The sequence below is a fragment of the Python bivittatus genome, unplaced genomic scaffold (assembly GCF_059951505.1).
Source record: "Python bivittatus isolate LINGU-HERP-01145 unplaced genomic scaffold, Pbiv_v1 ctg000330_np1212, whole genome shotgun sequence".
NCBI lineage: Eukaryota > Metazoa > Chordata > Lepidosauria > Squamata > Pythonidae > Python > Python bivittatus.
This window is the reverse complement of record NW_028277058.1, coordinates 20,098,004-20,113,772: the sequence shown is the minus strand read 5'-3', so window position 1 is coordinate 20,113,772 and position 15,769 is coordinate 20,098,004. Positions and strand designations below refer to the sequence as shown.

The window sequence follows — 15,769 nt, the reverse complement described above, 5'->3', positions numbered from 1 at the left end:
AACTACACTGAAATGAATTACATTTAATATTTCATTAGTAAGAACTATTGTCAGGTGTAAGGACTACTGTTGGCCTTCAAACAGATGAGAAGAAATGAAACAAACACCTTCACTTCCTTAGTAATATGCATAATGTAAGATTTAACTGATATTTATAAAATTATGAACTATGTGGATATAATTATATCCAAACATTTTTCTCTAATCCAATAAAATTGATAAGAAGGTTCAAAATAATCAGCATGGATTCATATATATTATATCAGAACTGATTCAGAGAGAAAAACAAGAATATGAAATTGTTATCTCTTATCATGCTATGTTGGAGACCTTAAGGTCAGTGGGCTTTCCTGACTTGCATACAGAATGCTGATGGAACAGACAAACCAATTCTTATTTTCTCAGTACAAATCAAGACAATTGGTACAAAATAAAATGCCTAATCATAAAATACATACCATTTGACTGCTAAATTTTGCACTTCGCCGTTTTTATCTTCCAGCAACTTCAAAATCATTTTCACAACCTTCCTTTCACTATCATCATCTAACTTGATAGAATCTTTTTGTAGTTCAGTCATCAAGTCATTTGTTGCCATAAACCTTTGTTTTTAAAAAAAAGTCAATTCAGTTAGCAGTCAGTTTTGCATCGGTCTAATAATTAATCTCCATAACTTCGAATATGTTAGACTTCATGTGAAATAAAGTAATTACTTCCATATTGGAGAAAAGACTTCATAATGAGAGAGAAAGAAATGAGGAAAAAAAGCCTGTTCCAACAAATTGTCTTCTCTCACCTACACAAGACCACCAATTATCAACTGTCCTAAGAAAATGAAAAGGGAGGCACAGATAACACCAAATATCTATTATTGTTCAACTTTTCAACTAGTTTTCAAAGAAAGTCCATTAAGTAAATATTTAAATAAGTAGCAACAGTGGAAAGCAAAAAAAAAAAAAAAAAAAAAAGGCATTATGACATTAGCTATTTAGCTATTCAGATAAATAGTAAACTGAAAGACTTGATTACATCTGAAAAATCAACTACTTCATCATGCTATTAGGAAAACAAATCACAAGATCAGCGAATCGGAAGGAATCAGATTGAGTCTTTGCCTTTGTTTGATGCATTGGTCTAAAACAGTGTTTTTCAAACCAGGCAACTTTAAGATGCTGGCTAGGGAATTCTGGGAGTTGAAGTCCAAACTTCTTAAAGTTACCAAGTTTGAAAAATGTTGGTCTAAACTAAAGCAGTACAACAACTATCTATCTAGCATCTGTTTTAACACATCCAACTATTTTAAAGAATGTTTACCACCTCCTTCATTAATCTTACATTCTTACACATTTTGTATTTATTTCACCATCTTTATATATTACTTACACGCTAAATTTTAGATGATTCTTAGGAACATCAATGTATTAAACCATATAAAACCAGTCATTAAAATAAGAAATAATACCAAATTAAACACAATGTTCAAAATCGTAAATTGAATAAAAACTCTAAGCTCATAAATGTACATACTGTTCCAAATGCTTTTTAGACATGCCCTTTTTACTGCTTTCTATTATGTTATTATTTAGGAGGCCACCCAGATCTCAAAGGAAGCTTGTTTCAGAGGGATGAAGCTGCCATTAAAAAGACTGGAGTCCAGCCTTTCAATCCCCATCTCCTGAGGTAAGGAATCTGTAACGTCCCCAGTTGGGTTGAACAAACAGGATGGGCAAATTCTGTTTGGAGGAGATAGTCCCAGAGATAAAATTACCACTACCATTAGAAAGCGTTTTTTCCCTAAAATTCAACTGAAATTTACCTTCCTATAATTTAACCAGTATTCCATGTCTTATATCCTGGGATGACAGAATTTATTTTGATAGAAAACAATAGCCTTTTTCTATGTATCATTTCCCTAAATACTTGAAGGATGCTATCATATTCTCACTCCTTTTCTTTTTTTAAGGCTAAGCATATCTACCTTCTCAAACTCTCTTCACTGGATGTATCCATTCATTGCATGTGTTCAGGTTTCTCTAAATCTCCATTTCAACCAAAGGACTAATCTCAGCCCGAAATACACTAATTGTACGTAAAGAACCATTAACATTTTAAAATGTAAAATGGATTAAGTAAACTTGAGAACATAAATATGGAGACACACACACACACACACACACACACACTATAAAATCACATACAGTTTGTAAATTAAATATTAAGTTGCATGTTCCATCTATAATTAGGTAGAAATAGGGGAATAGCATAAAAGCTAATATTAAACAAAATGGCTAAGGAAAAAAAAAAAGAACTGCTCATGATATAAGATACCAAGGAACCTCACATAACCTAAGTTGGTAAAGTCGGGTGATCTAGTGAGGTGGCTCTGTTATTTTTAACATCTCTTTGCTTACTATTTTTTGTTTTAGATTGGTTTTTATATTTTATACTTTTTAATGTATTTACTGATTTTTTTTAACCCTGTTGTATGCTGCCCAAAGTTGCTTGGAAAAAGTGAGATGGGCAAATAAATAAATAATCTTCAAAAATTAAGATTTTAATAGGTACCATTTCTTACCTCTCTCTGCATGACTCTAAAGTTACAGTGGGAAACTAGAGTTGATTCAGTCTTTTTGTCTAGCTGAAGGATGATCTAGCCATGTGACAAACTGTGGACTCTATGTGAACTTAAATTTTAGAAGAAATTAATGAACAGTTTGAAAAAGGTTTATCCCTCTCCAAAGACGAATACTTCTATGACCATTCAGAGTAGGATTTATTAACAGAGGGTTATCGGAATGTAATCACCTTAGAAATACATAACAAAGCAAGCCTAGCACTCTGCCCTATCTTATATTATTGGAGGGGTAGAGAAGAATCCATCCATCTAATTACACACCATTTTATTCTTTATACCATTTCAAATTTAAGCCTAACACATTCTTAAATTATTGGTAAGATATTAAATAATACTTCTAAGATTATCACTAATAGAATTTTTACCACTGTTACATTCAACTTAAATGCAACTAAAAGCTATTAAATATATTATTTTTTTTCCTGTAAAACAACAGTAAGTTATGACTCGCAACTACTATAAAATCCTATTCTGTTGAACGAAGGCTAAAAGTAAGTCCCATTATGCACATGTTTTGAAGAAATATTTAGGACAGTTTTTCCAATTTGCTGTTATCCAGATCTACTGAAATTACAACAGAAAGAATTAAGGACATATGTGGCAGTGGAAGTCATCACATTGCAGAAGGATGTCCATGTTGTATAAAAAATGTAATTGAGATGCATTTATGAGAAAAATAAATGCCCAATTTCCCTCATGACTTCAAAGTTTCTTTTTTTAAAGATAAACATCATCTCTGCTATTAGAAAGAAGCCAAAATAAGGAAAGTGTGACAATATCACACAGAAAAACAATAGGTATAAAGAGCCGATGTCTTCTGACCATGGGCATGTAGTACTATGTGAACAAATGCCATAGTCATGACTTAAATGTTTGCCTCCTTCAACAATCACTCTGAAAATGATACATTGTTTTTTTTTTAAACAGCATCTCTTCTCATATGCACAATGTACGGAAGCATAATGCATTTGAAACAGGAGAGAATGAAAAGGCTTACAAAAGCCTGCTGCACATGTGAGAAGCATGCAATATTCATGCATTTTTAAATGTTGTATTTTACTACTGTTTCACTGTGTAATATTTTATTTTTATTATTATGATTGCTATTACCTGTCTTGAGCACCATATGAGGGGAAGGAATAATACAAATATAATTGTAAATATTAGATGACTACTTCCATGCTTCTTTTACATACAAATATCCAACTTTCTTTCAATTAATCACAAAGTGGCGTCACTTTGTATAACTGTATTTTAAATTTAATTAATATTTTAAAATCTTTCTGATATTAGGACCTGCCCTGGTCTTGCTGCATTAAAATCTAAAAGAATACATTTATAAATCTGATTCTAGTTTGACTTTGGTACTGACACTGGTGAAGACACATCTATGTCATGATTAGTATTGAAGTTGAAGAAGACAAAGCTACATCACAGTTAAATTGAAATAGAAAATGAGAGTTTATGCATGATAAGGAAGGATGAAGTATGCATTTGATTCCATATTTAACTTCAGGAAACAAGAAGTACTTTACATGTTGTATATATATAAAAAGTTTTATGTAACAGTAAACAAGTAAAAACATAAAATATTGGAAAAAAATATGAACTGGGCAATTACATGTTAAAAGATACTCATAGCCAAATGATAGAAGAATAATCAGGGAATACCTGCAGTTGACTCATACATATTTTCAGAAATGAGTAACTCCACAACTAGATAGCAAAAGACTGATCTTCATATAGAGTCAAAGTAGCTATAACTTTCCCAATAACTTAACTATCCTTAAGAGATCAGGGTCAGGCCATCCTAACTCTTGCTAATCTCCTAAAAAGTTCTCTCCATTTTTTGACAATGCTAAGTAAAATATAATTACAGATTATTAAGATTGCACAAAATACTCTGTGCAAACCACTATGTTATGGTGACATGATATATTATCATGTAAGTGAAGGACAGGAAGGCCTGGCGCAATATGGTTCATGGGGTCACGAAGAGTCGGACACGACTTAACGACTGAACAACAACAACAGCCTGGACTCATATTTCTGGCTATGTGGTGATTTGTTTAACAATGATTTGTTGAACAATCTATAAATAGCTAAGTAATATTCCCAGTTTTCAAGGTCACTGGATTCAGACAACACACTAAGGTATAATGAAACAACTTTTAGCGCTACGTGTTATACCAGAAACAATGTGCATATTACTACTTATGTTCAAATGCATTCTCAGTAGAAATTTCATTCCGCAAATGAATGCATAAATTAGTTTGTAATGTATAATTTAATGGAATCAATTCTGCCAATGAATAGCAAATCTTAAGAAAATACGAATATTAAAGCCTTATTTATTATAAGATATGCTTAACAACAGAGTTATAAATGATCAATCACTGTCCTGTCTGTACTGCTGTATCATGACATATTGTAGTTGAATTTAATGTCCTTTTAACATAAAAATAATTTTCTGTGTCCCTATTTGATTTAAATATTGGCGCTAAGAGAAGAGAATCATTTATTTCACTCAGCAAATATGGAGAGGGGATTTTCAGATATATCAATCTTCTATAATAAAAACTGGGAATATATTCTTAAGAATATCAAAATACAATAGAACAGGAAAAATGAGCCTGCTTTAAATTATGCATCAGCCCAACTTTGTGCCTTTTCAGAAAAAGTGTTTTAATTAATTTAATCTGTAACAGCAAGATTTTCAGCAGCTTGCAAAACTTGTCCTATTTTACTGCAGTATTAAAAATATTAATGTACAATCTGTCATGCACAGAAGCCTTGGATGGGATATACACTTAAATCCTTTTGCCTCTTGTATCAAATGAAAAAGAAGTGAGATATTGTAATGTTCAATAGCAGCAACATCTGTGTCTAAGCCAAGATTTCAGCTAGTTCAAACTAAAATTCAGTATTTATTATAATTTTTTAAAATACACGTTTCAATTGTTAACACAAGGAAAATTACATTGATACATTAGAAACAAATTTCAAAGAGAATAAAATTTAAAAAGATGCTGAACTAATCACAACTGCTTCTCTACTCTATATACACAAATTTAAACATTTTGTTTTACAAGATATTTTAACTAGGACTAAAATTAAAAATAGAATTGGCTACAATCTAAACACAAGTAAGAGTCCTGCTGGCAGAAAACCAGCTTCTATGACAAATTACCGTGTACAAAAGTAATAGAGGGTGTAGTAAAGAGACGGAATGGGGTTAACAAACTTCCAGACAACTTTCAGGGGAAGAGGGCCGACTCAAGGCCTGGCTCCAAATCGCAGCTTATGCGGACTCCAGGCAAGGCATAATAAGGCCAGGGTCGGGGCCTCAAGTTCTCCTGCTTTGACGGGCCTCAAACCAGGCAAAAGGCAGGTTGGGTGGGGCACAGCCACCCAAGGTAGAGGCAGAAGCAGCTCCGGCAGCTCGGGCCTGTCCGCTGTAAAGCACCCCAGCGAGAACATGCGAAGAGTCCTTCGGTGTAAGATGGAAAGACTACCTACTCAATAGTAGATAGGCCAGCCTCGGCCTCTTACCTGAAGTCCTTGTCACTCGACGTCATTTTCTCCAGCAGGTTGGAGATGTGGTACGAGGCACTCGCCATGATGATGGTCCCGGTGAGGGAAGCGTTTGGCCGGCTCCACGTCGCCCAGTGCTGTGTGCGGGGGAAAGAGAAGGTGAAAAGGGGGGAGTTAGGGCTCTGCCTGGCAAGAGAGAGTGGCGGCGCCTGCTTGGCGGCGGCGACGAGCCGTGCTTTCCCCGAGGCTTTCCCCGAAGCGGGGGTGGGACACGATGAGGGGAGGATTAGCGCGCGCGCGCTATGGGGAGATCAGTATCATCGCCAGCGGCTGCTACTCGCGCGGGAAAAGGCGAAGGACAACCGCGAACGATCTCGCACAGGCGAATGGAGGCGGACGTAAAGTCCCACCGTCTGTTGCCTCGCGCGAGGACCTAAGGTCAGAGTTCAAAGAGGGCCTCGCCAACGTCGCTCTTCCGAGTCTCCGATTGGCTTCCGGTGATAGCGTAGACGGCCTGGTTCGCATGACGTTTGCGACGTACGCGACGCAGAGCGTGAGCGAGCGGGTTGGTTAGTAAGTGAGAGGGGAGGAAAGATGTTCAGTGTGGCAGGCGAGGTTTTTGGTATCGTTTGGAAAGTAGCGTTTTGTTTACAGGAAACTTTTTGTGGGGGATGTTTTTGTATCATGAGAGTTAGGCAGTACGATTTAAACTGTGAACCATAATTTTGGATACGGATAAATACGGTGTATAACAAACTTTTTAATTTTATTTGAACAGAGGCAGCATGTTATGCATTGCAGCAATGTTAAAATGCATGTTATAAAATTTAAAATAACATCATTTAAAATCAAAAATATATTAAACAGTGACTATGAGTAATGGAGCAATACTATGAAGAGAAAATATATGTTGAAATTTTTCTGTTTTTCTTCTTAAAGTGGGTTGGGCTGTATGTTGTGTTATGCTATGTTTGAATTAATCATAGTTTGATTGGGTTCACAAAGCATACTAAGCCTCAAATCATAATGGCTGGGCTTATATAATATGCAAATAGGCCACCCTAGACTATCTGCCTGAAACTACTACTAAAGTAGTACTGCTACTAAAAACTACTCTGGGTGGTTTAAAGAGAAAATAAAATCAATTAAAAATACAATATAGAATAGTCCTGAATAAATAATAAATAAATGTAGTCCAAGAATTGATGTTAATTGGCAAGTAGCTCGGGGAGCGTCATCAGGGCGCCAGCCACCCCCAGGATTGATTAAGATTCTTGTTGCCCCATGCAAGCTGGCAGAGCCAGGTCTTTAGTCCTTTCCGGAAAACTGGGAGGATAGGGACCCACTGCACCTCTGGGGGGAGAATATTCCAAAGGGCAGGAGCAACAGCAGAGAAGGCTCTCCTCCTGGGCCCCGCCAGCCAACATTCTCTCGCTGATGGGGTCCGTAACATGCCTTCTCTGCCTGACCGGGTGGGACGGGTTGATGTGATGGGGTGAGACAGTCCATCAAGTAATCTGGATCCATGCCATGTAGGGCTTTAAAGGTAATAACCAACACCTTGAATTGGACCTGGAAGCAAACTGGGACCCAATGCAGCTCCCACAGTAAAGGTATTATATGTGCCATTCTTGGGGCACCCAAGATTTTCTGCACAGCCGCATTTTGAACCAGCTGTAGCTTCTGGATACTGTTCAAGGGTAGCCTCATGTACAGCACATTGCAATGGTCTAACCAAGAGATGGCCAGGGCGTGAGTGACTGACTGGAGAGCCTCCTGATCCAGGAGAGGGTGTAACTGGTGCACCACACAAAGTTGGGCACGGGCCCTCCTGGCCACGACTGCCACCTGCTCCTTGAGATTATGCACCGGGTCTGTCTGGGGCAGTGCAACTCCATCCAAAACCAGAGATGATAAATCCTCAGATAGAGAGGGGCCTCCAATCCACAGCCACTCCGTTTTACTAGGGTTCAGCTGAAGCCTGTTGCACCCCGTCCAGACCCCTACAGCCTCCAGGCACTGCGAAAGGGTGGTCATGGCATCACTCAAGTCACCCAGGATGGAGATGTATAACTGGGTATCATCTGCATGTTGATGATACCTCATCCCATGGTGGCAGATGATCTCACACAGTGGTTTCATGTAGATGTTAAAAAGGAGTGGAAAGACTACTGAACCCTGCGGCACCCCATATAGATTGTTGTTTTTTTAATTTGGAGTCTTAAGATTGCAATATCTTGGGAGAATTAACAGAATTTAATTTTTAATTTTCCTGATTTAAAAAGAAAATTAAGCTCATGTTCTTACTACCATTATTTATTTGTTTTATTTATTTGAATTTATTAGCTGCCCAACTCCGGTGGATCTCATCATAATGGATGAGATCTGTTCTATGCATTGTAAGATTTTCATCCTTGGTTTTCTTATAGTAATGCATTCATACCTAAACTTTGGGAACTCGTGTTTGAAGATGAATATTAAATACTATTAGCACTTCTTGTGTTATGAGATGCTGTTATCAGCTGTCTAATAAGTTTAGTATAATAATGTACCACAAGCATGAAACAAAAATTAAAAGTGTGCAGAACTAATGACATCAGAAAGCTCTCATCAAAAAGCTTCACCAAGCAACAGAACATACATTTATTTACTATATTTCTGTACCTCAATTCTTCTAAAGGACTTGCAGCATTTTACACTTAATCATGTAACAACCATAAGGTTATTTTAAAGTATAAAACTCAATCATAGTGACTATTGATAAAATTTTAACTCTTAAAGGCCCTTCAGTACAGCTTAGTTTTAATTGTCTTTTTAGCAGTCAAGAGTTCTCAGGAAAGATTAGTGCCCCAAATCTCTCACTAGGGAGGAAACCTCAATGTTCCTATCTAGGCCTTGCATACTGGACAAGTAGATTTAGTCCTGAAATGGTCCTCCAGATATCCAAGCCATATAAGGCTGTACAGGTAAAAACCAAAGCTAATTGTACCCAATGATATTCCAGTAATTTTACATTTGCCTGAAATACAGAGGTAACTGGTTTGAAACTGAACATAAAACACTTGAGAGTCAGCATGGTATTGTACTAGAAGCAGACAGACCCAGATTCTAGTAGCTGTGGAAGCCCACTGGATGCCTTTGTGCAAGTCATTCCCTCTCAACTCAACCTACCTCAAAGGACTGTTAGTTTCAGGAAAGTGGTACATATGCTGCTGTGATGGAATGTGTCTACGAAGGGGGAGGTGATGTGATGTACTACAGTAACACAGCAGGTTCTCAGGAAGGAGGGAGCACATTCCAGGAACGGGGCGAGACAAGGGATAACACAGTCCAGAGCTGGATCGTGGGAAGAGGAAGAGATTTAGGATAGCCACTCCCTAGAATCTCCCAGGGTATGGCCACTAGGTTAGAGTAATACAAATTTAATCTGTCAAGATTCTGTCTATATGGTGTAAGCAATAAAAGAACTGAAGTTGGCTGGACTGTTTCTCTGTCATTCTTGGGCTGGGCCTGACAGCTGCCTTGAGCTACTGAATGAAAGGCAAGATGTAAATATAATTTATACGCAAAAGGTAGATATAAATTGATTGAATTAATGAATAAATATGCAGAAACCTACTGGAAACAAATGCAGTTTGAAGTACCATTGATATGTGTGAGTAGCAGCTCTTACCCAGCAACCAACAGGCTGCTGTGGTTTGTACCTGCTGCAGTTCCCAAGTAGTCTTCAAAAAAGCACATTGCAGTAATCTGTACAAGAGATAACAAGGACATGTGTTACTGTTGCCGGGGCATATATGTGCATATATATAAATCAGGGAAAGGATTCAGCTTTTGTATTGTCGAAGGCTTTCACAGCCGGCATACGATGGCTGGTGTGGGTCTTCCGGGCTGTGTGGCCGTGTTCTGGAAGTTTTGTTTCCTAACGTTTTGCCAGCACTTGTGACCGGCATCTTCAGAGTGCAGGAGCACAGACAGGAGTAGTTCTCTCTGTGCCCAGGGTGAGTTGTGACCCTTTTGTGGGTATTTATAGAGATCTGGGGGGAAAGGGAGGGGATTGGGGGTGTGTGGGGGGGGTTGGGTTACTGAGTGGCTGCTTGTTTTGGTGTCAGAATCTGTGTGTATCTTCCTGGGGATTAGGCAGGGTTTTTCTTCAATTTAATTGTTAACGAGGGGCTGCTGGGGGTGATTAGCAAGTTCACTGTGTGAACTGTTCACACCCTGGGCACAGAGAGAACTGCTCCTGTCTGTGCTCCTGCACTCTGAAGATGCCGGTCACAGGTGCTGGCGAGATGTTAGGAAACAAAACTTCCAGAACATGGCCACACAGCCCGGAAGACCCACACCAGCCATCGATTCAGCTTTTGTTTCCTAATTCCAGCTATGTAAGTTTTAAATAGGTGCTTTGCTTCAACAGTGAAGCATCTCTCTGAAGATGCTTTATGAAGCTGTTGCCCTCCTTGGCTCTTGGAAGAGTGAAACTGCTTTGTGGCTTCATTTTGCTCCTAAGGTTTCAATGATCAAATGGCAAATAACTTAAAGCAAGTAAAGGTTTAAACACCCATTTCTTTAAAAGGAAGGTAAGCAGACAGAGGAGAAAACAGAAACAGCTTTAAAGAAAAAGAGCTCATGTTCTATATAAGGCCTGCACAACTTATGGCCCACGGGCCACTTGCGGCCTACCAAAGGATTCCATGCGGCCTGCATCGCTCGTGAGTGCGAGGTCCGAAAATGTAGTATGTGGTGTGTTTTTTTTTAAATAGTTTCCACAATGAACTCTCACAGGGGTGATTTCCGGGAAATAACCAATCAGCTCTCAGCCTGTGAGCGCTGACACGTTATGATGGCAATGAGGGCGGCAAAATTACTCACCGAAGCAGTGAAACTCTAACCGATGAACATTTGGAAGATATTTTGAAAACATTGATTTCAGACATGATTCCGGAGTACGATAAACTGATTGCTGACAAGAAGTGTAATACGTCCCATTAACAAAATGTAAATGGTAAGAAAACCTTAAAAATATATTCAAACTTACTAAAGTAATATTTTTTTTCTTAAGTAATAAGTGTAATAATTAAATTTCCCTTTTTTATAATATGGTTTATTTTATTTGCAAAATAGTTTAATCATTAATTATACTATAATAATTGTACAATTAATGATTAAACTATTTTGCAAATAAAAAACATTATTATCCCATTATTATAACTTGGAAAGTGAGGCTCTAAAAACTTATCTGCGGCCCAAAGAAGTTTAGCCTATTTAATTTCAGCCCTTACCTACTACCAAGTTGTGCAGGTCTGTTCTATATAAATTGTTCATACTATGTTATTGTTAAACAAAGTTTTAATTATTTATAATCAACTGGTCTTTAGAGTACAGGAGAGAGAATATAATAACACTTGCTATACACACAGAGTTCTGCAGTACTACAGTAGCAGGAAATGAACTGATAACACCGGAGATAACACCAATATAAGAATTCAGAATTTATTATTTTGAGGTAGCGACAGAAAAAAAATTTAAACTCTATTTATCACCAAAATAAACATATGCCACTTCTGACCAAATAAACTTAATTTTACCACAGCTTCCTTCAGCACTTTCAGTAACCAGAAAAGGCTTCAGCCCTTTGTTACGTTTTGTTTGCCATAGAATGAGCAATGTTTAGCATCTCTATGGGGCAAATTGTGTTACTGATGGAAGTCAGCATGACACGTAACACCTCCATGCTGCAAAGGATATCACAGAGGCAAATCTGGCTACCTTGTATAGGCCTACTGAAAATGGCGGTGTACTCAAATGAGGTTAAGCAGTGCTAATATTTATTTATTTATTAGATTTTATCCCGCCTTTATTATTTTTTTATAAATAATTCAAGGTGTGTATTATTCCATGCTGCAGAAACACTAGGATCCAGCTGCAGTATTCCTCTATCAAAAATGTAGACAAAAGCAAACCAAAATGTAGACAAATGGTTAGTCAGGATTAATATGAAAAGGATTAATTAGTTGTTACTAGTAAAAGTATCTAGATACTGTGATAGATAATTGGATCCTACAGTAGCTATGTTCATGTTATATATTAACCCATGACTTGTTTTGCCTTTTATTATTGAATAACCATAAAAACTTTGGGTCAAGCTATAAAAACCTACAAAAGTTGCTACCAAAGTGTAATTATTTAGGATAACAGAAGGAGAAAATAATAATTATGTGCCTAGAGGGTAATTGTATTCTTTACACTTAATTAAGTAGAAATGTAATTTAATCTAATTTTTTTTTCTGGTTTCCTCTCCTCTTAACTGACAGGTCACTGATTGTCTCCAGAAAAGTTGCTAAATTCATTGCAGTTGCTATCACTATCAGACTCTTAATTGTTTAGGAATTTTGGTAGCTTCAATACTTTTTATGTTGCCTGCCCTTTCAAGTAGGCCAGGCCAGGTCAGGGAACAGACAACACAAGGACTAAAGCCTGTCAGAATTCCCCTCTGTCCACTCTTATATCTTGAGTTTCTTTCTCATCCCCTCTTCCTTCCCGGGGCCAAACTGACATTTACTTAAAGGTTCTTGCATTCCTTTGTCAAGGTTATCTCTGCTATGTATCTACATTTTTTGTCTATACCTTTTGGATATCTACAAAGGGTCTGTCTGTTGTCTGGCATGTGTATGTTGGTCTTTGATTATAAAATTAATTAATTAAATAAACTATATAACCAGAGTGACTTGATTCACTTATATGCTAAGGGCTTTTCTCCATAGCTCTGTTAGTGATAGCTATCTATTCTTTTGCTGGCAGAAAACTCTACCAGCATAAATTTTGCTGTCCTGATCGCCCATCCCTGTTCACCCCTTAGTTAGAAGCAAGTGATGAAATTTCCTAAGCCACAAACCAGCAAACCATACTGAGTATGTTTGTGTGGCATAGTACAACCCACCAAAGGGAGTATTGAACTGGCCCCAGATGATTAAAGAAACAGAAAGCTGCTCTGGATAGATTTAGTGCAGCTATTTTTGTAGCTATTATTTTTTAAAACATTTGGAAAAAAGAATAAAATCTCCAGTGACCTGGTTGGAGTTTACTTCATATATCTCTTTTTGCTATACTTTCACCCATTATATTCCAGTACAGCTATAGTGGGATGAAAAAGAAAAGAACCCCAATTTTACAGATATTTTTACCTACTGTCTCTTTCCCCAGAATCTAAAAGAGGATTATTTTCAAGGTATATCTTCCTTAAGGTTTGGACAAAACAAGAAATCCCAGTTTAGCTAGGTTACCTTAGAACTAACTTTTGATATAATGTGTAGTTAAGGCATCCCATTCTTTTCTCCCATTCCATCATAAATTTAAGTTTAAACAATCTGGATTGGTGTGTAAAATGTAGTGCTAATTATTTCAATATGATATGAAAGTAAGAGCCCCTCCACCCCCTGCAAAGTGGCCACCAGTTCAAACTGTCATAATATAAAGGCTAGGTTAAAAAAAAAACATGGCCAACGTGTGTGAACAAATTTCAGTTTTTCTTCAATTCTGTTTTTTTAACTCTAAATAAAAAACCAAAAGGAACAGAGCTATCTATACCAAAGTATTCTGTCCAAGCAGAGGTGTTAGGGAGCAGGGGTAGCAAATAATGAAAACAGACTTGTGCCATTGTGACAAAACTCCACTGCTTCTTTACATGCATCGACATCATATGCACATACGATGGGACAGAGCTTGTACTGTGATGTCACAATGCTGCATCCATCATTTTGATGAAACCATTGGGTCCTATGGATGCTTCTGCACTGAAGTCTTTGAACCTTCATTTACTTCTCTATACAGTTGTCTCAGACTGGACTAAGGGGAAGCAGGAGGATTCCCTGCAACAGAGGCTGATGGGAAAGGAATCTCTTCTAATAGATTTTTTTTTTTATGATCCTTTCTGGAAACAATTGTTAAAATATTCAGATCAGATGTTAATTTTTTAAAGTATGATTCCCCTATCCAACTGAGTTTGGGGGAGAAGCTGGTATTAAATACAAAAATAAAAAAAATCTAACATTAGCATTGAGTCCTTAAGATAATAACTCCATTAATGTGTGCTTACTAAATGAATTTTGCCTGTTTCACAAAATCTATTAAACCAAAATCTTGCTTATTCTCTTGCTCACATACTATATTAAAATAGCTGAGTGTATCTTAATACAGTATGTGAACAAGAGAATAAGCAATATTTTGGCTTAATAGATTTTGTGAAACATGCAAAATTCATAATTTAGTAAGCACACATTAATGGAGTTATTATCTTAAGGACTCAAAGCTAATGCTAGATTTTTTTTGTTTTTATTAGACTTATATGTAGTACAAATTTGAAATTTGGATAAAATTGTAATTAAGATGAAGCATCTTAACTATAGTTTTTGTCCAAGATTTGTTGTACACCTGCTCACTTTATTTCACTGCAGGAATTTTTGTTCCACTATTCATATGCCATATAAGCTAATATGGTGTGTATCTGTGTGTGTCTTCAGTTTTTCATCCAATATGCATTATTCAAAACAGGTCTGCTTGTTAGCTTATGTTCCTTGGAGCCTTGGCTCTATTTACCTATCTGTTGGAATAATAACAATACAGGTTCCTGGCTTATAGTTTGTGCTTTTATTTCTAATTGCTTTCTGAATGGCAGACATTTTTTGATCACACAGATGTCCATACAGACAGAGTAGATAGATATTTCTTTGTATAGTGTGCTATTTTTAATTGTCTGAAGTCATTTTGGTCAACTTAAATCAGAGTGTGACAGAGAAGATATTTTTTAGCAAACAAAAAATTATTATTAATATTTTAGAGTCATAGTTAGAGTTGGAACTTTATGGTGTTCAATACAGATAAACTTGGGGATTATAAGTGGAAAAATGCAGGTAACATTTTTGTTTTGTGTTTTATAAGAACATTTCTATACTGTCCTACTTTGAATAACTCAAGGTGGTTTACATAGAGGACAAACAAAACTATCACATCATCAGAACATAATACAGCAATAGAAGCAAGCTCAGCCCAAGTCCACCATCTACACTAAAAGCTCATTGGAACAGGATGGTTTTAACTGTTTTTGAAATGCAAGCAAGGTGGGTCTGCCCAAAGCTTAGTAGGCAAGGAATTCCATAATAGGGGGACTCATTGCTCTTCCTCCTTTTACATCATTTGTGTGAGGGACTGGATCAGCCCCTCATAAGATGAATGCACATGGGAGGCTGGTTCTTGGAAAGACAATCCTACAAGTATATTGGCACTTTGAATTAGGTCCATAAGCCTATTAGTAACTTGTTCAGTGATCTCAGCATAAGTGTAACACTGCTAAACCTACTTCCTCCCTCCAGGAGTTGGGCTGCTCCATTTTGAACCATTTGCAGCTTTTGAATCTGGGTTTCGCTCCCCCTATCCTGGTTCCAACAAAAGTCCTTTACCATGGCTGCCAATGCTGTTTCTATCCCATGGTCAGACCTGAATGCTGACTGAAAGGGTTTTAGATAATTCATTCCCTTCTCTGTAGCTGGAGCCCTGCCAGCTTCTCCAAAATCCTCCCCAAAAGGGAAGATCAGAGATTGGGTG

General features: G+C 37.1%; 1 protein-coding gene and 1 long non-coding RNA gene across 4 annotated transcripts in view; one reads left to right on the top strand and one right to left on the bottom strand.

The window, feature by feature from the left end:
- CAND1 (cullin associated and neddylation dissociated 1) overlaps positions 1-6,629 on the bottom strand; it is a 39,315-nt gene extending 32,686 nt beyond the window's left edge. The window contains exons 1-2 of one of the 2 annotated variants that reach the window (XM_088141801.1): positions 6,188-6,629; positions 459-602 (exon numbers count right to left, since the gene is read on the bottom strand). In XM_088141801.1, coding sequence (XP_087997927.1) covers positions 459-602; positions 6,188-6,255 — 212 coding nt within the window. In that variant the 5' untranslated portion in view covers positions 6,256-6,629. The remainder of the gene's footprint in view (positions 1-458; positions 603-6,187) is intronic. The other variant, XM_025167779.2, reaches the window with a different exon arrangement.
- Positions 6,515-15,769, top strand: part of LOC112540846 (uncharacterized) — a 43,992-nt gene continuing 34,737 nt past the window's right edge. The window contains exon 1 of one of the 2 annotated variants that reach the window (XR_003084901.2): positions 6,515-6,607. This is a non-coding gene — a long non-coding RNA (uncharacterized LOC112540846). Of the gene's footprint in view, positions 6,608-6,701; positions 6,739-15,769 lie in introns of those variants that run through there. The other variant, XR_015796409.1, reaches the window with a different exon arrangement.